At 40.4% G+C, this 24,341-nt stretch overlaps 1 protein-coding gene across 1 annotated transcript in view; it reads right to left on the bottom strand.

Annotated features, from left to right (window-relative positions):
• Positions 1-19,586, bottom strand: part of jam3b (junctional adhesion molecule 3b) — a 34,531-nt gene extending 14,945 nt beyond the window's left edge. Inside the window, exon 1 of the mRNA XM_046868395.1 lies at positions 19,443-19,586. Within this exon, the coding sequence (XP_046724351.1) occupies positions 19,443-19,491 (49 nt within the window). The 5' untranslated portion in view covers positions 19,492-19,586. The remainder of the gene's footprint in view (positions 1-19,442) is intronic.
• Between the last annotated feature and the right edge of the window lie 4,755 nt (positions 19,587-24,341).

Genomic DNA, 24,341 nt, shown 5'->3' with positions numbered 1-24,341 from the left:
GAAAATTCTGGGCCGAAACCGAAACCCGAAAAAGAGGAAAGCAAGGCCGAAAACCGAAACACCGAAAGAAATTATGGCAATTATTATTACCATTGCATTTATGGCTATGACTGTGTACTAACCTTACTTAAATCAAGGCATTTCAATTGCATAAATTAATATTAAAGTTTCAAAGAATAAATCAATTACAAATTATGAAAATATTTATTTATAGCACATTGCAACAATGCACAGGATAAAATAAATTAAAATTCAAACTTAAATGTTGAACTTAAATGCACTCATGTGTACATTAAATAATAATGTACAGGCCCTCTGGCCTGCTGAAAGGTTGTAAAATTAAATATGTTCTTTCATAAAAACAAAGTGCATTCAGAACAAGTGCAACTGCTTAAAGATACAATACAACACCATCACTGGGAAACTTCCTGCCTTTTCAAAAACGTCCACCACAGACGGAGTGCGCATGCTCGGAGGGGTTTTGCTTTTCTGTGCCGCTTTTCTCTCATATTCAGCATAGCGATCGGGATGTTTGGATTTCAGGTGATAAATTAAACCCGACGTGGAGAAAGTATTTGCAGACGAAATTTCGGCATTACATGTTTTGCAAATCGCTATCCGTGGGTCTTTCTCAGATATACTGAAATACGTCCACACCGCAGACATGTTGTTTTAGACAAGCACGTGCAGGCCGCGGTTTCTGTTTGCGTCATCACAACAAACTGTTTCGGCCGCGTTTTTTCGGTGATCAAAGTCTTTTTGAATATTCGGCCACCGAAAATTTTCGGCCGAAAATGGCCCAGAAGTGCATTTTCGGTTTTCGGCCGAAAGTTTCGGTGGCCGAATATTCGGTGCATCCCTAATTATTACTGACGCACCACCCGCTAAACTCTGTAGTGCTCTGGACAGGTAAAACAGAAAAAAAAAATATGGAAAAGGGAGAAAACAGTGAGGAACAAGGAGAAGATTCATATGGAAGCCAGTTTCCTCCACATAAAAAAAAAGTTTGCCTACTTCCAAGTTTTTATTTCTCACAATTCCGAGTTTTTTTTTTCTTTTGCAATTCCCAGTTTTTTTCTTACAACAGCAACTTTTTTTTCTTGCAATTCTGACTTTTGTTTTCGCCAACTTTTTTTGCCAACCGGGTAGCGTCACCCTCTCTGTAGTGCCATGTTTACAAGAAATAAACTCGGAATTGCATGAAAAAACTCGGAATTGCCGTAATAACCCTAACCCTAACCCTTAATTTAGTAAATTTATATTAATAGCATATTTATTATATGTATATTTAGTATTGCTCTTTAATAAAAAGTAAAAAAGGTACTTCTTATCCGATTACTCGGGCCGCCAAATTTTGCGGGCGGCTGTGTCGTCTTGTCGTCACGTTAACCAGTAACTTAATCGTCTCAACTAACGGCATTAGTCGACAACCAGTTTCATATCGGTTATCGATTTTATCGGTTTGTTGTTGCAGCTCTAGTAAAAACGTTGCAGATGACTGGAAATAGCAGCGATTTCGCACATGCGCAAAACAAAATTGAACTACATATAGAACACGTATTTCTGTAGCCACAGTGACACTTGTCTATGTTTTCAAGTTTAATAATACCAACAAAAAAAAAAAAAGCCCTTGTTCAAGTGGTGCAGTCTGCTAGTCTATTAGATTATAACTGAATTGGATGTGTAACGACTCCTCAGCCAGCAGAGTGTTTAATAAATGCAGGTTAAAGACTTCTTTTGATCGGTGCCAAGCAGAGGGGTGTAGTGTCTCCCTGGGTTCCTGGGGAACATGTCGTTTTCAGTTAGCGTTTAAATCTGTATCCAAACACACACACACACACACACACACACACACACACACACACACACACACTCATCCCCCATTCCAAGCACCCATAATGACCCTTCCTGAGCTAAACTGCTCTATTTCCAAGCAGAAAATAGACCGCTTGTTCGGTGTCACGTTGTTACGTTAATTCCCAGGACTGCAAACGGCTCTGTTTTGTGACACGGATTTAAACAGTGCCACTGGACGTATACTAAATTCACCAAGTTTGATGACTGATTGACACTATTCCAGATTTGAAGAAAAGCTCACACAATTCCAAATTGCGTAAGAATCCGTGATTTTATTGAGACTAAAAAAAGGACCTGGTCATTTCACTCTTAGCTGATCCCGTTTCAATTTCTTTTTCTATATACATATTTTATTATCCCCATCGATGGTCTGCCAGTCTCACAAACCTCCTCCTCATCAATATCTATTACACAATGCAGCCAATAATAGCCTGCTTTTATAGTTGTTCTCGGTTGCTTTGGAGCGTTTCTCGAATCATCCCTAATATTTGCAAAGCAGTAAATGCATTTCACAAAACTATTCCTACAAACAGCACAACACATTGGATTTCTTGCGAAAGCCTGTACTTTTCTCAAAATCCTTAGTTCATCTCTCAAAAGGAATTTGTGTCAATGAACATCTCATTCCCATCAGAGTGAAAAGTCCCTTTTCCCATTGCTCACAAACAAAATCATCAAAATGTTTAGTCATGTTGTCAGTATGACGGCGCACAGTTTTAGTATTTCCTGATAAAAACTACGGTTTGGATCACAGTGATCGAAAATGCAGTGTTCTTCTGTTTGGCATCTATGAATTTCAGCAGCATAAATGTATTTATTTGATTGCATATTTGATTTATATTGATTGCAAGAGATCGGATGAGGTTCACACTTTTACTGTACTGTACAAGTGTTCATTCGTTTCTTGGTTGTTCATCACATTTGTTTCGCTCTGTCGCCAATTGAAGGTTCAAGAGATTCACCTTTGACCTGTTTTAGAGAACTAGTTGATTATTGGTTGATCTGATGCCATACACTTTCATACACTACAGGATTTTACACTTGTATTTGTATTTGTTTGTTTCCTGGTTGTTCATCCATTTTCATAAATTGTAATTCTGTGTTTTGTCTGTCGCCAATTGAAGGTTCACGAGATGATGTGGAGGTTGAACAAGGAGTTTTGAGAATTTCATTTCTGATCTGAGAAACGTTTCAAAGCAACTGATAAAAACTGTATAAACATCTTTGGCATTTGGACAGACCAACTACAAGTTGTTGTTTTGAAACTGCATGACTTATTTTCTTACCATTTCAGATGGTGGTGGTGTGTGTGTGTGTGTGTGTGTGTGTGTGTGTGTGTGTGTGTGTGTGTGTTTGTTTAAGTATGTTATGGGCCCGACACTTTCCCCTACGCCTACACGTTTCTTTTGTTTTTGTGTTGTTTTTCACTCTTTTTAATTCGGTGTAAAACCCCACCAAAAGTATTAATTTCCTGCTTCTTTGGACAGGGAACGCTGACTCATTGGTGTAAAAGCATCCTATGGTTCAGTGGAGAGCAGGGAAGGCTGTGGTAGTTATGCCCGAGATACGGCAACCCTTATTTTTTAAGCCCAATGAATACATTTCTGAATTTTAAATAACACAATCGAAAGTAGTTTTCACTGATTATTATTTTATTTGATATATTTATTTATTTTTTATTAACATGATGGGAATGGGGAGAGGTTACACACTTAAGCAGGGTTTGGGAAAAAACCCGAAATTGAATCCTTTCTCAAAGTGAATTAGGCGTTTTATTGGGCAATTGAGGGCGGCAGGTCTGTGAGTTATCAGTCGGGGGTTTGAGAACATGTTAGCGTTCGGGAAGCCTCCGCTATTTATAGCTGCTGTCAATGCCGGGCAGAAAGCGCACTGTCGACTAATTTGATGCGTTTACAGGTAAGTCTGAGCGGAACAGTGCCATTTTCAGGAAGCCGAGACCATCCCCCTTAACAAGATCTAATTATGGCTCATTTTTCAATCTCCTGGCCTCGGGAGGACGTAGACAAAACAACCTTTTGAACAATGGGTCTCAAGCCGTGTTGTCCGAGGAAATAAATGTGCTCTTTTCCGCCAACAACTCGGGGCTGAATTCAGCTGAGCTGGTCGTTTTTTCGAGGCGCGAATCCCGTGTTCACCAGGAAGCTGTCGCCACAGAGATCTGTAAATCGCGTCGCTGCCGTTGCCAGAATTAGCCGCTCGTTGCTCTCTGCACAGATGGCATCAGCCGCGGTTGCTGCAAATACCACGCATTCTCGTCCAAGCAGACTGACCTCTTCCTTAATCCTAATTAGGAATGCAATTTGCACCGGGGGCCTTCTGCAAATGCCATGGAAAATAAATAACTGCTGAAATAAATAAATATTTCCTTCTTTGGCTGGCAAATATGGCACATGGGACAGGAACGGTTCTGTGTTTCTGATGACACGCTAATACAGCAGGGTCATCACAACACCATTCAGGGCAAAGTGTGCCTCGCAGTGGGTCAGGGAAAAACATAAATGTAGTGGGTCAGGTTAGGAAAATCAGGGGGAGGGGGGGGACGTTAACTGTAACTGTGTATAAAACTTTTGTTTCAATAACATTTAGTCATGGCACAGATGGCAAATTGAATTTTACTTCAGACAAAAAGCTGTAAAAAGACTATGACTAGTAAATATGTCACGATTATATCGCCATATTATATCAACACGATGCGCTTTTCCACAGATTATTACTGTCGTCATTGTCTTTCTCATTTAAATCTAAACACTCTGGTTGGAAATTCTATAGCGAACGTTTACATTGTGGTACTTGTGCGTATCGTTAAGACATATTCAATTATTATGATGCAATTTTTTTTATTTTGTTTGTTTCAAAATGTAGATCATTTTAATAGGGCGATGTTTTTGTAGTCTTTGCGTTTTCTCTCATGAACCGATTCGGTTCTCTAAACTCTTCATTAGATAAATCGGGTATTGCGATGTGAGAACTAAACTGTGTAGTGCAGGTTTCAGGTATGACTGATCTAGAAGACGTTTATTGTTTACTGACTGAGCAGCGTTTTTTTTTATTGTTGTTTTGGTGTCGTTTTTTTCCTACAACCTGTAAACCACAGCGCTGGCAGAATGTATTCAGCTGAATAATAGCACCACATGACTAGTGGGGACCTGTTGATTTTAGTGGGGGTGAATCTATAATCCCTGCCAATTCCTGCTTAAAAAGAACATCCCAGAATGCAGTGGGAAATGAGAAATCCTGAATAAACTGGGTGATATAAGCAAAGGTTACAGAATCGCTCTGTTACTATCCGTACTTAAGATGTTTCTGAATTTAGTTCAACAGTCCTAAATGTTTATTTATTGAAACGACCGACACGATGGTGATGTGATCCTTCGCTCCTTCGCTTGTCTCTATCACAGAGGAGAGGAGAGACAGAATGAGAGATTGAGAGAGAGATAAATAAGGGAATATGTATATCCAAAACCGCGCCCTAACCCCTATCCACTATCTGGTGCACTATTTTGGGAGTTTTGCTTAGCGGGGAATATGCAGTGCGCTCATAAAATCCCACAATGCACTGCGATAAGACGCACAACACCTTGTGTGTGGAGAATCGACACTGTGATTTACCCACATTGCTGTCAATTACAAATGGTGATAAAAGTCATAACAAAATACTGAGAATGGACTTTTCATATTGCTAGCAGAATTTGAAATACACTATGGAAACTCCTTATCGTTTTGCGAACCTGATGAACGCTCCGATACTGAAAGCAACTAAACAGAAATGAAGTCAACTGGTCGAGAATAAAGCTTTCAGCTCGGGTTCTTGAGTAACTCTGTCTTTGCCGGACTGTAACTGAGCCAGCAGCAGGAAGCTCAGAAACACGCTCTAATAGGATGAGTGGAAGCATTCATTGTGCTCTCTGAGATACTATCGGGCCTAAAACAGCAGACCAAGCACAAATCTCTCAGCTTGCCTCGTGTTTTGTGCAGCAGTGGCCCCCAATACTAGCTCGGTTAATTGCCTTTTGTTTGCTGGTCTGAAAAGAAGCTGTCCTGTGTGGTGATTTCGCTCCATGACGGTTAGACCACTGGAATGGCGCTATACTATTTGGTCAGTCGGAGAGAAAACCTATTGCTTTATATTTGGGGGAAAAATGCGTCAGTTTACACCCTTATATTTGGCAAATTCTGTAGTAAAGTATATGAAGTTCTTATTTAATACTCGTACTGTCTGTATTGTCCCACATTGTCTGTATTGTCTTCTATAGTCCAAGCTGAAAGATCCAAATTCCTTGTGTGTGTCAACACACTTGGCCAATAATCCTGATTTTGATTCATTTTCATCTTCCTGCTTAATGGAAACATTTGCATGCTCTTTGAATGGAAATATTGCAGCATGTCGGTTTTAATCCTTTAAGAACTATAATCCTTTGCTGAATCACTACCTATAGCAGGAAGCCATTCGAAGAGGCCTACGCTCACACGTGAAACATGCAGGCTCAGATGAGTCCAGCTTCTAAAGCAACAAAATACAATATTTTCCATGTGGTTTATTTCAGAATTGAAATAAGTACCAGCCCAGGAAATGTGCTGTAAACAATCTCCGGTTATGTAACATGAAAACAGCACATTTTGTGGACTATATCCTGAATAACAAGCAGCAAAGCTCCAGGTTAAGGGGTAGGACTTTGATTAAATAAATAAAAATATCTTTATACTGTATGTGAGTTTTCTTTGTGCAAGTAGGTTATTTTCCATTCGGAATAAGATGATTCACGGACCCCTACTGTGTTCATACTGTAGCTGAGTGAAGGATGAGTCAATGCTGGTGACACACAGAGCAACAGGTGATTCAGCGCTTGAACTGAGGGTGAAAAGTCAATGCCCAAACTGTGACCTTCTTCACCCTGCTTTCACCAGCATGATCTACACAGCAGGGTGAGGTCAGCTCACCTGATCTGTGGCAACTTTCACTTCTTCTGCAGTGTTTGGGCCTTGGCTATAAATGGCCATACAGTGCCCTATTCTGAGGAGGTACACATACAACAGCTAAGTTGCTTCCAAAAGCCAGGTGTCCATTTTTTGTCTCATTATAAAGTTCAACACAGTGAGGTTGAAAATAATTTCCCATCATCCCAATGCTGAAGGAAGATCCGATCCTAGTCTTACTTCAAAAGGCCTTGTTAAGATCGTGGTTTCTGCAGGTTTCACAAAGTGAAAAAATTTTTTAAGAATAAAATAAAAAAGACCCATATAATTTAATCAAAAACACACAAATATATGTTGTTAGCAACAGGCCTTAACCGAGCTCCAAATGTATTTTCTTCAAGCCGAGTATTGCTAAGCTAAAAAAGCCTGTGTTACAATCCAAGATAGATTCATGTAAATAACAGAAAGCTGATTGGCTGTTCCACGTTGCTCTTATTTGTAGTCGTAAGACGGCTGATTATATTTAGATTAAAACTGCAACACCACAGAAACTACAAACAGAAACAAGTGCTGCGGGAGCATTTTAACGAGCGTTGGATGAAGCGTTGCAAAGACATCGGACAATTAAGACCAGTTCACCCATTTTTTTTGGTCTTTTCAAGACCCCGTGGAATAGATGATATAATGATATATATAAATAATATGATCTTCAGTAAATAAACCAACCGATGGATATTTTGCTCACGGCAACTATGAGCTCAAATATCCTTGGGTTTTGGTGACGTCATACTGTATAGTTAGTTGGGACTGACTGCGCTGCTGTTACTAAATCTGTGATTAGATAATTAAAAAATAAATAGATTTTTAATTTATGATGATAATCAACTGCACTGTAGCTTGTAGAGTACCTAGTACGTGAAGGAACAATTCGAAAAATGTTAACACAGCAGCAAATACTACTTGTAAACTCGTAGGTTTATTGTTCTATTGTTTATGGACTTTTAACCATCTTACACTTCTTGAAATGAACTTCAAGCCAGAAAGTGGCTCATAAATACGGTGACTATGACAGGAAAGTCACTTGAATGCTGTACTAAAAGTACAAAACGTTACATTTTGTATGTTTTTATTTAGTTTTTAATAGACTAGTGACCTAAAAATTAAAAGAAGCACTATGTAGTGATGAAATTAGCTCTAGGATGAAGTTTTTTTTTTCATTACTGACCTGTAACACCCTGTAGGATGTGTATTTGCATTCCGAATGGACGGCAGCTTCTGTTTTTAAGAAATAATGACACCGTACACGTGCAGATCTCACTGTAAACATTATCGCTGCAGTGCAGCTCAATGTCAGTGGACTTACAAACAGGTAGACGGTTCGTCTGAAACGTCTGCACTGCTTTACCTGTTGTCTGAACTCGTGCGGAAGAAATCGACACTTCAAGCACGTCATTTTGAAGCGATCCGATGCACTGGACAATGTGTGAGTCAAGCTTAAAAACACGTTCAGAAATGCAGACTGCAGACTGGAATAGTTAGCGGAGGCGGTATGAGGAGCCTGGGAGGGAATGTTGTGAAACAGGTGAGGAGTTATGTGGGGTAGTGGGGGAAGAGGAAGCCCTCCATCACCTGCTCGGGAGGATCCCCTGTCTTATGGGAAATGCTTGGCGCATTTTCTAAGTCGACTAAAATGCTGAGAGGTTGATGCCATCGGTCCTGCGGGCATCTAAAACAAATGTGGACATTCCAGATGGCTGTTCGGGGGGGGTTTGCATGAGTTCATCATGTTCATGTCACAAAAATACATGAACAAAAGTCTTACCAAGCTTCATAATCAGGGATTCATAAAGTCACTCCAGGACATCACTCCAGGTTCTACATTAGAGCTACCACTTCATTTAATATTCCATCACTAAGCAAGAGTGGCATTTGATGGACGAAAAATCTTGCCCATGTAACATTTCACAGTGTTGTATCTGGGCCCTGATTCGATAATTGAAAAAAAAAAAAAGAGTATTAATGTTCAAATCTGAAGCTTGACCAATACTAAGGATCCACTTTAATCCCTATGTCATTGCTAAATCGAGGCCTATCATCATAATCCTGCATATTTAACCCACAACAACGGCGGATTATTTTTGCATTCATGAAAAAAATAAATATACAAATAAATGCAAGTCTGTTTTCCACACACACCATTTAAAATCTTACAAGTAACCACATCAGAGCCATCAGAGTTTCCTGATGTGGTATCTTGTCTTGTCTGCTAGTCACGGAAAACATAATGTAAACTAGGAGGAAGTCAGTAGTATTCCCAAGCCCATTAATACCAATTACGATTTTGTTTTGAATGGCACATGGTAATTAACCCCACCCAAGATAAGTACAAGTCAAACGCCCCTGAGCTTCTGCGACCACCCAAAAGGATCCCGACATTCGTTTGTTTTTGGATTTAACCTACACGAAGTACGTGTTCTGCATGTCTGGGGCTTGTAGCTTGTCCTTCGAGCACTGAGTCTCTAACAGGAAAGAATATTCTCCCTCCAGACAAACATGAAAAAGGGATGATATGAAGTGTTGGTGATCTGAAATAAAGCTTGGCCGGTTGCACATGAATGACCCTGCTGTGTGCTCGAGGCAGTTTGGAAGGGCTGCTCTACTCCAAAACACAAATTCGAAGTGAAGACTCAATTAATATACAAGCAACATATAATGAATATTCTAGTTGAACTAAAACTGTAGGAAAAACATCCCTCTCTCTAATCAAACACTTAACAAAATTCTGAATACACCTTTATTGTAAAACCTTGCTTCAAATAAAGCATGAATAAAACATGTAATTCCAGGGAAATCCTCAACAACAAAGTGACAAATTACTGCTACCAACCTAAAATACTCTTCTAGGAAAAAGAATCAGTGACAATGCATATTCACTGTATATATTACAATATACTAATATACAATATACAATATTGTATATATTCAACTATGACACTTTCCTTAACAGCTTACAGTTACTCTGTTTCTCATTTACAGTATTTGGCAGAAGCCCTTATCCAGAGCCACTTTCATTTATCTTATTTATACAACTCAGCAGCTTTGGGGTTAAGGGGCCTTGCTCAGGGGCCCAAATGGGGCAGCTTGGTGTGTATGGGATTTGAACTCATGACCTTTGGAGTCAAAGTCCAACACCTTAACCACTAAGCTTTCACCTCCTTCTTCATCCTACTTTAAATCTTATAGAACATCAAGTTTTTGTTCCTGCAAAGTGAATTAAATTTGGCACTGCTATTTTTAACAAAAAATAACAATTTGTGGGAAGAAATCTGTTTCATGAGAAGTATAAAAGGTTGTTCATTGTTCACATGCAGTTTTCTATTCTTCTATATTTGCTCCATGAATTATTTGCCAGCTCTATTCTCTCTCCACTGTTTCCTGCCATCAATATTTCATAAGCTACATGTCTGTGTTCTTGTTCTTGTAACATCAAAAAAAAAGCAATAAGTAAAGAATGTCCAAGTTGGAGAACCATGGGCCGACTCTCGCTAAGGCAGTCCTGCGTATCTTACTGTCACGAACGTGGCAGGTCCTGCATTTGAGTTGTGTGAACAAACACTTACAGAAAAATGACTATTTTAAAAATGAGATACTTACAATATGTTAAAGCTGAGGCTGAAACGATTCCTCAATTAACTCGAGTAATACGATTAAAAAAAAAAAACATTGAGGCAAATTATTCGTAATTCGTTTCTGCCACATAAAAAAAAAAGTTTGCCTAATTTCGACTCTTTTTTTTTCTTCTCGCAAGTCTAACTTCTTTTCGGACAAAAAAAATACAATCGGAATTACGAGAAATAAACTCGGGAATTATGAGAAAAAAAAAACACTCAGAATTCGTTAGGGATCATTTCAAACTAAAACGCTTCGCTTTTTAATTAGATTTTTTTAGAGTAATCTGAAATCTGTTTTTATATTTGTATTTATGTTTTTTTATTTATATATTTAGATTTGCATTTAATATGCATGTAATATGGCAATTAATTGCACTAAATGGGTTTAGTTTTCACAGATATTCTTTTATGCAATTTCGGCAATAAAATGTATATATATTTAGTATTGCTCTTTAATAAAGAAAAAGTCCTTCTTATCAGATTACTCGAATAAACGTTGGAATAATCGGTAGAACACTCGATTACTAAAATAATCGATAGCTACAGTCCTGGTTAAAGCATTTCAATATCTCACACCGGAGACTCAATAAAAAAACCCCGATGCGATTTGTTTATAGGAAAGTGGCTCTGATACACTTTGGATTTGTGGACTGTATTATTAAATGACGTGTCTATTCAGTGAGTGGGGCAATTGGAATATGTGACCCTTTTATGGAAAACAGACACATTTAAACAAATAAAATTTTATATTGATTATTTGACAGAAATATCCTTGTGTTAAGGACATGACACTACATTTACAGTTCAACAATTAATTAAATATAAAAAAGAAAAGCTGCTTTTACTTCTCACATGAACTTTACAGCATGGTGAGATTCTTTTTCCGCATATCCCAGCGATGTTAGGAAGCTGGGGTCAGAGTGCAGGGTCATCCATGAAACAGCCCCCCCTAGAGCACAGGGGGTTAAGGGGCCATGATCAAGGGCCCGAGAGTGGCTTAAACCCCCGACCACTGAGCAAAGACTTCCTGTAGTGTATCCATTCCCAATAAACGCTGAGGATTCTAAAATCGACATGCAATATTTATATATTAAAAAGTGCTCCAACTAACACAAATGTAGGTCTGTGTGTATGTTGTTTATTAACGAGGACAATCTGGAAACATGAATGAAATAGCAAGATCACAATCCGTTTACAGGCTCCAGAGAAATCACACAGCTGTGTTAGAAAACAACTGAAACTAGGAGAGTTGAACGAGCTGAAAATAAACAAAGCTGAATAGAGTTGAGCCGCAGAGGGTTTTATCCCGTGCCCACGTTATTCTCTATGGCGAGGCTGACATTTGAATAGAACTGCCTGCAGTCATGCAATCTGACATTTCCATTTCCCTTTTCTTGCCTATGTTCGCTCATTACTTACATTTTTTATCCCGTCCTCTCTTGATATGTCAGATCCGTTTACACGGCTTACTCGTCTGTTTACGCTGACTCGTGAAACCGTGCAATACTCTCAACTCTGTACATATGCTTTTACATTACGCCATCTGGCAGACACAGTCATTTATCACCTTTTGGTCAAACACTTCTTTCTCTCCACGTCATTTTCTACAGGAAACCCTGAAAACTGTTGTTCTAAATAACACCATTTAAGGTTAACTATAAAGCCTGATAACGTCCATTTCCATAAACACCATTAACCCACTGATCACTGGAGATAATGTGGTTCATTTAGGACATGCTCGCAAAAACACGCAGACAACAGAAAAGCTTTGATGTACAGTATCTCTGGGTATTTTCCTGACATTAGGGTAACTCCGGGGTGATCTAATTAAAGAAAGACTACCAGGCAGACTGTTGTCTCCAGCACCTTTGATAAAAACGTACAGGGCCATCTATCGCTAATACCCCAAGCTAGCTGGAACCGTGACATCAATCATATTGTTACCTGCCTCATGTCCAACACTCGCAGAATACAAATATATAAAAGTACAAAAAATATTTCACTAGAAACTATTTATTTGTAAAAAGTTGCTTCGTTTAGTTTTTGCATTAGTATTTGACGTTGGTTCCTGCCCTCACGTTACACATAAGGGTGATGTTGAAAGAGGTAAAAGGTAAATGTGCTTTAAACTTGTCACATGTACATTACAGCACAGTGACATTCTTTCTTTGCATATGCCAGCGATGTTAGGAAGCCGGGGGTCAGAGCGCAGGGTCACCCCGGATACAAGTTGCAGCTTGGCGATACTTTAAGAGTCAAGATATTTTAAATTTGTCACAACCATAGATATATACAGGGACTTGCAGTGAAATGTAGACCTGATCGACCGCTTAGAAAATTGTGCATTAAATAAAAGGGGCTATGAAGAAAAAAATCTGAGAAAATCTGAGAAAATAAGAGATAATTATTATATAATGATAAGGTGGTAGTAAAAATTGTGCAAATATATTTAAATGGGGCTTGAAAAAATTAATTTTACAGAATTATATTACAGAACTGTACATTTTTTAAAGGTGAAGGTTCATTTCCAGGGCATAAAAGCCGTTCATTTGTGACTAGCCTACAGTGTCCCTCGTCCTCTAATCTCTGCGAGTGAGCTATAGGAAGCGAGCTGTGAGTGGCGTACACTGGACGTACGTACGATTCAGGGTCAGTGGATAACAAGCACCCGACTAATGTCAAGCATTCTGACAGATATCTAAAGCACTTACTGACCCGAGCACATGCTGCCTCATGACCAGTAACAGTGCTGAGTACATACTGTTACAAAGCTAAACCATGGCATAGGCTGAACCCTGGCTCGATCTTTACACACAACTAAAAGTTATTCTCCTTGGATATCAATCCTTCTGTCTGTTCCTGTTTATTAACGCACCGTTTGCGAACACGTTTTTGATGCTTACTGATACACTGTTGACCATAAGACATGGATATTAGAATGACTGCAAGATGATTTTACATCGTTTCTGAAACTGTCTTTGTTTTAGTCATGTGATTGATATGAAAAAATAAATAAATAAAAGACGTGTTAGCTTTATCAGACATGCCAGATGGTCTTGTTACAATCTGTCAGTGCAATCGGGCCAGTTGGTTAAACACACGCGGTAAATCTGGTGCTAATGTGGACTTCGCTTCATGGAGGAGTGACTGATTGCGGCGAGGAGGAAAAAAGGTTCTCTGGTTGCTCCGTTTCTGTTGACTTATCAACCGCTTATCAGCCAGGCAGTGAGGAGTCTAATCACGGCGAGACAGGCACTATTTTAGGTAAGGCATAATCAGCCTATGGAAACTGAAGACACAGAAGTCAGCAGGGTCTCGGTGTGTTTCGTGAACGTATTTCTTAAGAACTGAAAATCGCACAAGTCATAAACATCATAAAGCATTGTTTTTTTTTATTAAGTTGCCCTGCAGGCTGGAAAAAGGAGTTGGAGAGAATTGAAAGCGAACTGACCACCCTGTTCATGTTTTCAACACAGCTAAACAATCACATTAACAGCAATCAATGTTCGTCCTGTCCTTGTTACTAACCCAACACATGTTTCAGTCTAATTGCAGATATTCTGTAGAACATCAGAATGGCAAAGAATGTTTGATGGGCTTTTTGGTTCAATCGGCAATTCAGAGTCGTTTTTCCATTTGTTTAATTATTGCACAGAGAACAAAAACAACTCCGACACCCCGCTTGCCAGCATACCAGCTTCGACATGATGAAACACAGATTTCTAGTTCTGGAAACCTTCTGAGACACAACGCTTCTAAAAACATCCATCGCCTGTGTGTGAAAACATCATTGATGAATGAATTTACATTTTTCAGCTCAGTGCTCTTAAATCAGTATAACAAAAAAGAAGTCACTGTAAACCCCACTTTTGTAACCTAGTGATGGACATGTTAGACGACAAAAACAAGGAAATTGCCAGGTAGGAGAACATTTGGGGGAGAAAAACTTATGAGCTGATGCCTCAGGTATTACCAATTATATGACTAAAGCACCTGATGACCTTTGGAACCCCCTTGAAAGTTAATGCACACAGGTTATTATTACAATTCCGATCAAATCTCGTTTCATATTAGAGCTCTGCAACGGCTAAAGCGGCAGTCTGATGTCATGCGAAGTCGGGCGAGCTGAACTATTTTTAGAAACAATAATTATCTTTCGGTAAAACTTGTAAATACAGGGCCGAATCCAATACGAGAAACCGGCTATAATTCAGGGAAATTAAATGGAAAATATACTGCATCTCTGCTCCCTAAATAAATCATTGTGTGTGTGTGTGTGTGTGTGTGTGTGTGCCTGATTCAGTTCCACTATAACTCAGGCTGCTATGTAATTAAAAATCCCTGTGTGAACTAAGACAGTCATGCTGAACGGCCGAGGCTGTGAACTGATGTGTTGGTGGTGGTGGTGGTGGTGGTGGTGGTGTTGTGTGTGTGTGTGTGTGTGTGTGTGTGTGTGTGTGTGTGTGTGTCTGTGTGTGAGGGAGCGAGGCCACTGGCAAGGCTGCACATACTCTAGGAATGCTGCTCTGGCACTTTCACCTCAGTGTGAACTTGTGAGCAGAACCTCCAAATCCAGGACTTAAAAAAACTAACTGAAAGAACCTCATCTACCCCTCAGGACCAGGGTTTAGACCCCTATCAAAACCAGTGTTTAGTGTGGGGCTGGAAAATATTCCGCGGAAGGGGGGGGTTTGGGGGGGTGCTTGCAGTAAGAGCCGAACTGCATTTGTTTTGAACATGCATTAGTAATTTCGGTGCAGCAGCCAGGCACTATTTTGATCAATGGCCAGCTAGACATGGACATCTTATTGACATTTGGGCAATGCGCATGTTTGGAATTCCTTCAGCATGAATGTGTATGTTCTAAGCTTTCTGCTCCATCTGTTCCTGTTTACCGAGGGAAAATAATATAAGAAATGCAGAAATAAAAAAAGGATCACTTCAGGAGAGAGGCATTTCATGTACCTAGTTATAAATTCAATGCAATTGTAATATACCAATATTCTTCTTCTACAGTTCAGAGAGCTGGAAATGAGTGTTTTGGCTTTAGTCAATGTAGTTTCCTGCACAGTAGTTAAACCATATAGGAAATATTGTTCTCCTGAATATGAAATTGTGCCTTAAATGATAGCAAAGTGTAGCAAAGTAAATGCATAATATAAAAAAAATGAGCCTGGGTCTTTCCAAAAAAGACACATTTTTATTAGCTTTCCAATTGACAATTAAATAGACACACCAATTAATTCACTTCTATCTGTATATGAAAATCATTTTTTTAGCTAATGGGTAAATAATTTAAGAAATTTCACCCATATATTTTATAATAATGACCTCTCTGGGCTCATTTTCTGATGCTTTCCATATACATAATAAGGTTCTCCCTGTGATATACACCTTTTTATCTTTTCCAGGCACAGAAAAGCCAGTAAATGCTCTCGGTGCAGTGTTTTTGATCCTGTGCATATTTGTAGGCTTCCATTTGCTCTGTGATCTTGTGGGACCACATTCCACATTTGTTGCCAACGCTGAGCGTGTGTGGTGTGGGGAGCTGCCTCGGATATTTCTCTGACCTCCGCCATCCTCCAGCCGCTCCGACCCGCAGGCCCTCAGCTGCTTTGGGCCATTACGCTGGTCTCCTGTTGCTCCTCGACTCAGCACGTTTCATCACACCCTGACTGTTGTGGTACCCATGCGGATTACTTTGGTGCCCCGTGTCTGTGAAATTCCTCTTGAATATGGGGATGGCATGACAGGAATTTCCTCATACCTGCCATTCGTATGATCTATACTTGATCTCATTGTGTTCTGCGCTGGCTTTCGGCTTTTTTCAAAAGGGTCCCGCCGTTTAGACTGAAAAACAACCTTGACGCCCATGATGTGAGGGGAGAGGTTTCACGCATGACATTCGTTTATCTGTTACCGCTTATTAATATCGGAGCCTGGAAGTGATGGAGTAATCCGGGAGGACCAGCGAACCTCTCAGACGGCTCTGAAGCACATTTGCTCTGAAACCGAGGGAGGGAAAGCAGCTGACACACGGCACCTCTTGGGGAAAATACTTTCGACACTTTCTCTTTTCTCAAACTGCTGATTTATTACAGGTCTTACAACAAAACAACACCCTCAAGTTCCTATGGATCTTACAGTACATGTTTCCTGACACTGGAAACTAAATGACACGATTCCAGTGTCATTTAATATTTAACCTCACAATGACTTGCAAAGTGTCTCGTTTACTGTATGAGTTTAGCACTGAGACTCATGTAATCTTAAATATATATAAGATAATCAAGTAAAATATTGGTAGAATAATTGTAGAAAGTCTACTGATGGATGTGACGGGTCTGCATCAACCGTCGAAAATTGTTTAACAGTTGTATATCTTTGGAAAAATTGACATCTCCCACTTAAAGAAATGTTTACCCTAAGCTGAAACTGTTTCATTACGTTACGCTTGTCCAACTCCAGCGAATCCTGGCATCGCTTTCATTTGGCATGGAGCACTAGATAACTTCCAGAGCACCGTTGCTCCTCTTAGAGACACAGCTTTAAAACATTCAGACAATAACAAAGTGCTCCGAATGTCGGCTTTCTCCTCTGAACACTCGATGGTGTGACTCATTTGAAAAATGCTGTTTGTGAAAACACCACCCTGATTACAATATTAGTCACTTAACAAGTGAAATAGATTATGAATTTGAAAAATATTCCTTTCCTTTTTTTTTATTTTTTATTCAGTCTCAGTAAGACCAAAACTTCAATTAAGGCTATTACATAAAGACCCTAAACAAGATAAAAGACACAAGATTTACAGTAAGGCTAATTATATGTTGGGTGATTTAAGCCAGTGCTCATGCTCGAGTGATCACAGAAACACTTCCTGTTAGTCTGTTACTCCCTTCAACTTCATAACACTAAAAGCTCTTCCAGCAGGAGACTTCATCAATCAAGCAAGTAAACAATCACTAGATTACGACAGAAATACCATCCAACGCAAACAAACTCTTAAACCTGTTGTTGTTGTATGTATTGTTGTGTAAAAGATCAAATAAATTACCTACGTCCTAGTTTTTTCCTACGACATATCACTAATACTGTCATAATTTTTAGGATACTTTTCTAACATCCAAAGTTTAAATCACATCCAATGTTCAACATTTAACTCACACTAAAGGACTAAAGTGAATCTCTGGCTAATGACTGAGATAAAAACTTTATCAACACTGATTCCTCTACTAACGTCAAAACTTTTTTGCGTCTTTGTTCGGTTCGTTATTTAATTCCTCGTTCGTGAAGCGCCAATCTCGCGACTAATACAAACTCTGTATCATCTAATAGCCCAAAGTCGTGTGTTTTTATTTTTCTGAAATTATTTTTTTAATTAGAAAAGTAACAAACGAACAATTTATATAAACGAAAAAAACGCGATAAACAGACGCCACACCAAAAATGCTATTTTATGTATACAGTATTGTACTGTATTAACATTTACCTTCATTTTATAATTAATAATTGTATTTTTATTAATAAATTGCATCATTTCAACATAAAACTCCATAAGAACAATTCCCTATTTTTATATATTTTTTTGGATCGTGAAAGAACGGGAAAATCAGCTAAACAAATTAGGTATGTGGCAAAAGCAAACCTGGGGGCGAGATTCGAACCGCGGTAAAGTGGGGGATTCCTGTGTGTGTGTATTTATATATATATATATATATATATATATATATATATATATATATATATACCATCATAGGAAGTGTGAGGGAGAATAAAAACTGACATACTGTATGACATGATCTACAGGCAAACAAAAAATGATAAATTGATATAATGTAATTTACTGTTTACACTGATTTATTATCCACTATATCAACAAATACCTTCATTTCAACATCTGGATGTTTCTATAGCTGCATTTTGATCTTAACAAAATAAAGGTGAAAAATACATTCAGTGAGCAAAAAGGACAAGAAATGTAAGTTTAGTACTAAACTTTAGTTTTGAGAGTCAAATGTTTCTACCCTTTTTGTTTTCTGGGAAACAAAGAAGAATCTGGTCATAGGATAAGAAGAAGATAAGATAAGAAGGAGCTAAGAGCTGGTTCCTAAAGTGATCTCAATGAGAGGAGGAAAAGACTCTCAATAGGGGGTTGTTTAAATCGTGGAAAAGTCGCACTGACTGGAAAAATAGAAGATATAATATATAATCACTAAAATGAAAATTACACTGAAAAAGTCAAATAAGGTCTGGTTGAAAAAGGGAATGGGGGCCGTACAGCTACCCGAGCATCACACTGTCCCGTTATTCCGCATCAGTGCACCGTTACACACTTTTCCCCCTCGAAGCTTCTGGAAAGCGGTGAGGTTCAAGAACGCGCTTCACATCGAAACCGCGGGATCCAGACACGGATTCAGGGCTCCGGATCCTTTGACGGAGCTGCTGAAACTTTCTAAAAAGCGAAAAGTTCACTACGAACCTACACCGACACACAAAACTCTCCGTGGGTGAATGTACATATCAATAACTGCTGATAAAATAAAAATTATAATCCCAGAAAACTGACTTTAACGCCGGAGCGGGATACAAGTGTGACCGGCGATGCCACACAAACTCACACCCCTTCTAACCCCGAAAAAAGAAATCATAGGACTAAATTAAAACTGGTTCAAGTTGAACACTGTGCTACTATTGTTTTTTAATTCCAAACACTCTGAATGTGTTAACACACACACACACACACACACACACACACACACACACACACACTACTACAGCCGCTCGGCTTCACTCTATATCTCTTTCGGCTGAAAGAGAACGAAGCTGCCGCTTCTCAAAACATGTCGACTACTTTACACTTTCCGTGTGTCGATGTGAAAGAAAAATAAAAACCGACCACATAGAGAAAAAAGTTGGAACACTTTCGACCAACACTCTTGTGAAATAAAATAGTCTGAAAAAAAAAACATTACTCACAATGTAGGGTGAGGAGAACCAGAAGACTAGCCAGCCGCGTTAACGCCATCTTGGTGTGGATGTAATGAGGAGTGCGAGCCGTACATGCGCAAAGTGAAACGCTGTGTGGAAATGATGAGAGAGACACACACACACACCGAGAGAGAGAGAGAGAGAGAGAGAGAGAGACGCGCACACACACACACACACACACACACACACAGAAAGAGAGAACGAGAGACAGAGAGAGAGAGAGATAAAGACACAACCAGAGAGTGACAAAGACACAAAGATAGAGACATTCACAGAGACAGAGAGCACTACCACAGTTCATACCATGGGAAAAAATGTGTACGCTATTCAACCCTATGGTAACTATAGAAGCCTATCGAAAGTCGCTGTGTAATGTGCTGTGTAACATGCTGTACTGTGTAACATGCTGTGTAATGTGCTGTGTAACATGCTGTACTGTGTAACATGCTGTGTTATGTGCTGTGTAACATGCTGCACAGTGTAACATGCTGTACTGTGTAACATGCTGTGTAAAGTGCTGTGTAACATGCTGTGTAATGTGCTGTGTAACATGCTGCACAGTGTAACATGCTGTACTGTGTAACATGCTGTGTAAAGTGCTGTATATGGTACTGTGTTGTGTAATGTGATGTGTTACGTGCTGTGTAAAGTGCTGTGTAACGTACCGTGTACCGTATTGTACTGTGTAACGTGCTGTGTAATATGATTAACTGTGTACCGTGCTGTGTAATGTGCTGTACTGTGTAACATGCTATGTTACATGCTGTGTAATGTGACATGTTACCTGCTGTGTAAAGTGATGTGTAACGTACTGTGCTGTGTCTTTTCTGAGTGTCTTTTTTCAGGGTTCGGAAGCCTGCTCTTGAGCGGTTACTTTCCCCCATGAAGAGGGCTCGGCGCTCCACCTCTCTTCCTCCAAAGAGACGGATGTGGGGGGCGCAGTGAAGGACGATCCTGTGGACTTTCCTCCACAGCCATCCAATTTGAGGTACAGTGCCCTCCACAATTATTGGCACCCCTGTTTAAGATGTGGTCGTGGACTTCTAAAAATTCTCCTTTTTTTTAAAACAACATAGAACCCAAATGCAAAAAAAGAGAAAAATCCAACCTTTCATTTAAGTACATTACTTTGGTGGTAAAAAAATCACACATTTAGAAAAAAAAAAAAAACTTGAAATCATGTGTGCCACAATTATTGGCACCCCTGATGTTAATACTTTGTACAACCTCCTTTTGCCAACAAGACAGCACTTAATCTCCTCCTATAACATTTCACAAGATTGGAGAACACAGAGAGAGGGATTTTTGACCATTCTTCTTTGCACAATCTTTCTAGATCATCCAGTGTCCTGGGTCCTCTCTTATGCACTCTTCTCTTTAGCTCGCCCCACAGGTTTTCGATTGGGTTGAGGTCTGGGGACTGAGATGGCCATGGGAGGACCTTGAGTTTGTGACTGCTGAACCACTTTTGTGTAGATTTTGCCACATGTTTTGGATCATTATCCTGCTGAAAGACCCAATGACGACCCATCTTCAGCTTTCTGGCAGAGGCCATCAGGTTTTTATTTAAAATATCCTGGTACTTCAAAGCGTTCATAATGCCATGCACCCTAACAAGGTTCCCAGGGCCTTTGGAAGAGAAACAGGCCCACAGCATCACAGATCCTCCACCATACTTCACGGTGGGCATGAGGTGCTTTTCGCATACTCATCTTTTGTTTTACGCCAGACCCACTTAGAGTGTTTGTTGCCAAAAGCTCAATCTTAGTCTCATCTGACCAAAGCACACGATCCCAGTTGAAGTCCCAGTACCGCTTAGCAAACTCCAGACGTTTACGTTTGTGAGTGTTAGTGAGAAAAGGCTTTTCCTTGCATGCCTCCCAAACAGCTTGTTGGCATGTAGAGAGCGTCTGATGGTTGTTTTGGAGACTCTGTGACCCCAAGATGCCACTCTTTGATGCAATTCTGTGACGGTGAGCTTGGGAAATTTTTTTACTTCTCTTACCATCCTCCTCACTGTGCGTTGTGGCAAGATAAACTTGGGACCTCTTCCAGCCTTGTTTGTCACTGTTCCAGTTGTTTTAAACTTCTTAATGATTCCTCTGACTGTAGATACCGGCAAGTTAAGGCGAGTGGCTATTTTCTTGTAGCCATTGCCTGACTTATGAAGGTCGACACACATCTGCCTTACTTGAATGGTGTGTTCTCTTGTCTTTGCCATGTTGACAAATGGGTAAGAGAATTAGGCCTCTGTGTCACGTCATATTTATACCCCAGGGATACAGGAAATCATGAATTACTAATTAAAAGTCCCTAGATACCCTGACCAACCTTAGCAACTACAGAAAAATATATAAAAAAAAAAAAATAAATAAAAATTTCAGAGGAATTGTTAGGGGTGCCAATAATTGTGGGACACATGATTTCAAGTTTTTTTTTTTTCTCTTTTTTTGCATTTGGGTTCTATGTTGTTTAAAAAAAAGGAGAATTTTTAGAAGTCCATGACCACATCTTAAACAGGGGTGCCAATAATTGTGGAGGGCACTGTACATTTGGGAGATATTGACAAGAGCTGTGTCTAAACTAAACATCATTTTGCCAGCTGAAAATCAGGAACTGCGTCCTCAGAACAAACTAGAGCGTTTCCTGCAACCTAAGTCCTGCCTTTCTTTCCCGATCTACCCACTAAGGTGTATAGGTTGTGGAATAATCCTTATGTGGCCTGTGTCTTCAGTTTCAACGTTATCTTTTTCTCTAATGTAGTGGGACTGAAGGCTATCTCTCTCCCCGTGCTGCATCGTCCATCAAGGCCTCGGTGTACTCTCGGCAGCGGCAGGTCAGGCCACCATTGTGGTCTTGCAGGCATACCAGGCTGACCTGTTTAAAAAGCAGAACAAGGTTAAAAAAAACCAAACAAAAAAAACATCTTTGAACTGCATTGTGCCACAGACCTGGGACCAAGAAGGGCTATTGGCCTGTCTATGGCATCCCAGATAGTTATCGAGAGGTACTTTTGGTTGGCCCTCTCTGATCTGAATGACAGAGACAGGGTTTTTTTTCCTGGATGCCTCTTTTGCTGTTGTCGACAGGTTCCAGGAGGCCTGTCTGTTCTCCCTCACCGTTCTCATGGAGCTAAGTACGACCTCACATCGGGAAGTCCAGAAATGGAGTGTCGTCACTTGCACTCGCTCTGCTAAGGACCCTAGGTGCCGCTCCGAAGCAAAGCCCAGGGAGGTGACGGATCTGAGGACCGCCATCTTTAATAAGAGGGCTTCGACAAAGAAGTCCTGACCACTTAGGACCTCTGAGGAACCCATCTGGGGAGGAATAGCATATTGCCCGCCTCTTCTCAATGCCCCCAGGAAATCATCTCATCAACCCTGCCACCCCTGGTGCTTCAGGGCACAGCAGTCTCCAGCGAGTGCCTCCCTCAGCTTTCACCCGAGAAATGTAGCAGCTCTGGGGGGCTTGCTACCTCCCAGTAGGCCTCTAGAACAGCTTTAGGGATGCCTGTTCACTATATGGTGTAAGAACCATCAGTTAGATTCAGTTTACTGCCCAGTGCTGGAATTCCTTCAAGAACGTTTCCCAGAAGGGTTGTCTTCCTCCACCCCACAGGTTTACATGTCTGCTATTGCTGCATATCATGCTCTGCTTGCTGAGCAATAACCAGGGAGAATCCTGTTAGTGACACGTTTCCGGTGCGACCTAGAGTGCCTTTGTGGGATCTGGCCGTGTTTCTGGAGGCCCTGTCCAAGCCTCACTTCAAGCCTTTGCATGAGGTGCACTTGAGGTTTCTTGAAGTCAAGACTGCTTTTCTACTGTCAATCTCTTCTCTAAAGAGAATTGGGGACCTTCAGGGCCTTTCTGTGGGCCCCTCTGGTCTACAACAGATTACCCCAGGCATGGCCAGTGCCTTTCTTTACACCAGGCCTGGGAATGTTCCCAAGGTGCCCTCTGTTGCCCCATGGCCAGTCGTGCTCCAGGTATTCTATCCTCCTCCCTTTTGGGACCCTGACCAGAAGAAACTTAATAACATCTACAGAACTGCCCTATGGAAAAAGTCGGACCAACTCTTCATCTGCTACGGTCCTTATAAAAAGGGTCTTCCTGCGGACAAGCAGACCTTCAGCAGGTGGAATGTGGATGCTATCTTCTTTTCTTATTAGTCCTCTGGTCTTCCCCTTCTCTTCGGGGTCAGGGCTCACTCGACTCGAAGTGTGGCGGCCTCTAAGGCCTTTTCCTCAGGGGTTTCACTCTAGGATATTTGCAACGCCGCGGGCTGGTCCACCTTTGTTAGGTCTTACAGCCTTGACCTTAACGCCACCCCTGGCCGCTCAGTCCTTTCAACCTCGCTGTGGCCATCCACACTAGGCAGGGATTTATCAGTCTGGTGGTGTTGTACTCTCGTTCCCAAAGCGTTGTTGGCTCAGTTCAAGTTCTTGTAGGGGAATGTCTCTAGCTTACATCTGTAACCCTGAATCCCAGAGTGAACGAGATGCTGCGTCTTGGTACCATACTTCCCTGCGAGCGCTTTCTTCACTCTCCCGAAGCTAACGCTGTCTTCACCACACGTGTTTTTATAGCAGAGGCGTTCCCAAAGCGTTGTTGATGCAGCATCTCGTTCCCTTGGCAAACCAGGGTTACAGATATAACCCAGAAACGTTATGTACTAGGGCATTGTAGATTTATTTGTAATTTGCTCATGCCTCAAAGCAGGCCAATCACATGGCTTGTAGTTCCCATGGCAACCACAGGCCTTGTTGACATTGAGCCATCCACATGACAAACGGTACACATCTAAATGTGTGCTGACCTGGGAAAGACCATCAAATCTGACACATTTCTGGGTTAGTTTTTTTTGTGTATAGGCGTTCCAACTTTTAC

Source organism: Silurus meridionalis, chromosome 15 (assembly GCF_014805685.1).
Source record: "Silurus meridionalis isolate SWU-2019-XX chromosome 15, ASM1480568v1, whole genome shotgun sequence".
NCBI classification, from domain to species: Eukaryota; Metazoa; Chordata; class Actinopteri; order Siluriformes; family Siluridae; genus Silurus; species Silurus meridionalis.
The sequence above is the reverse complement of the archived record's forward strand: the minus strand, read 5'-3'. Positions and strand labels throughout refer to the sequence as shown.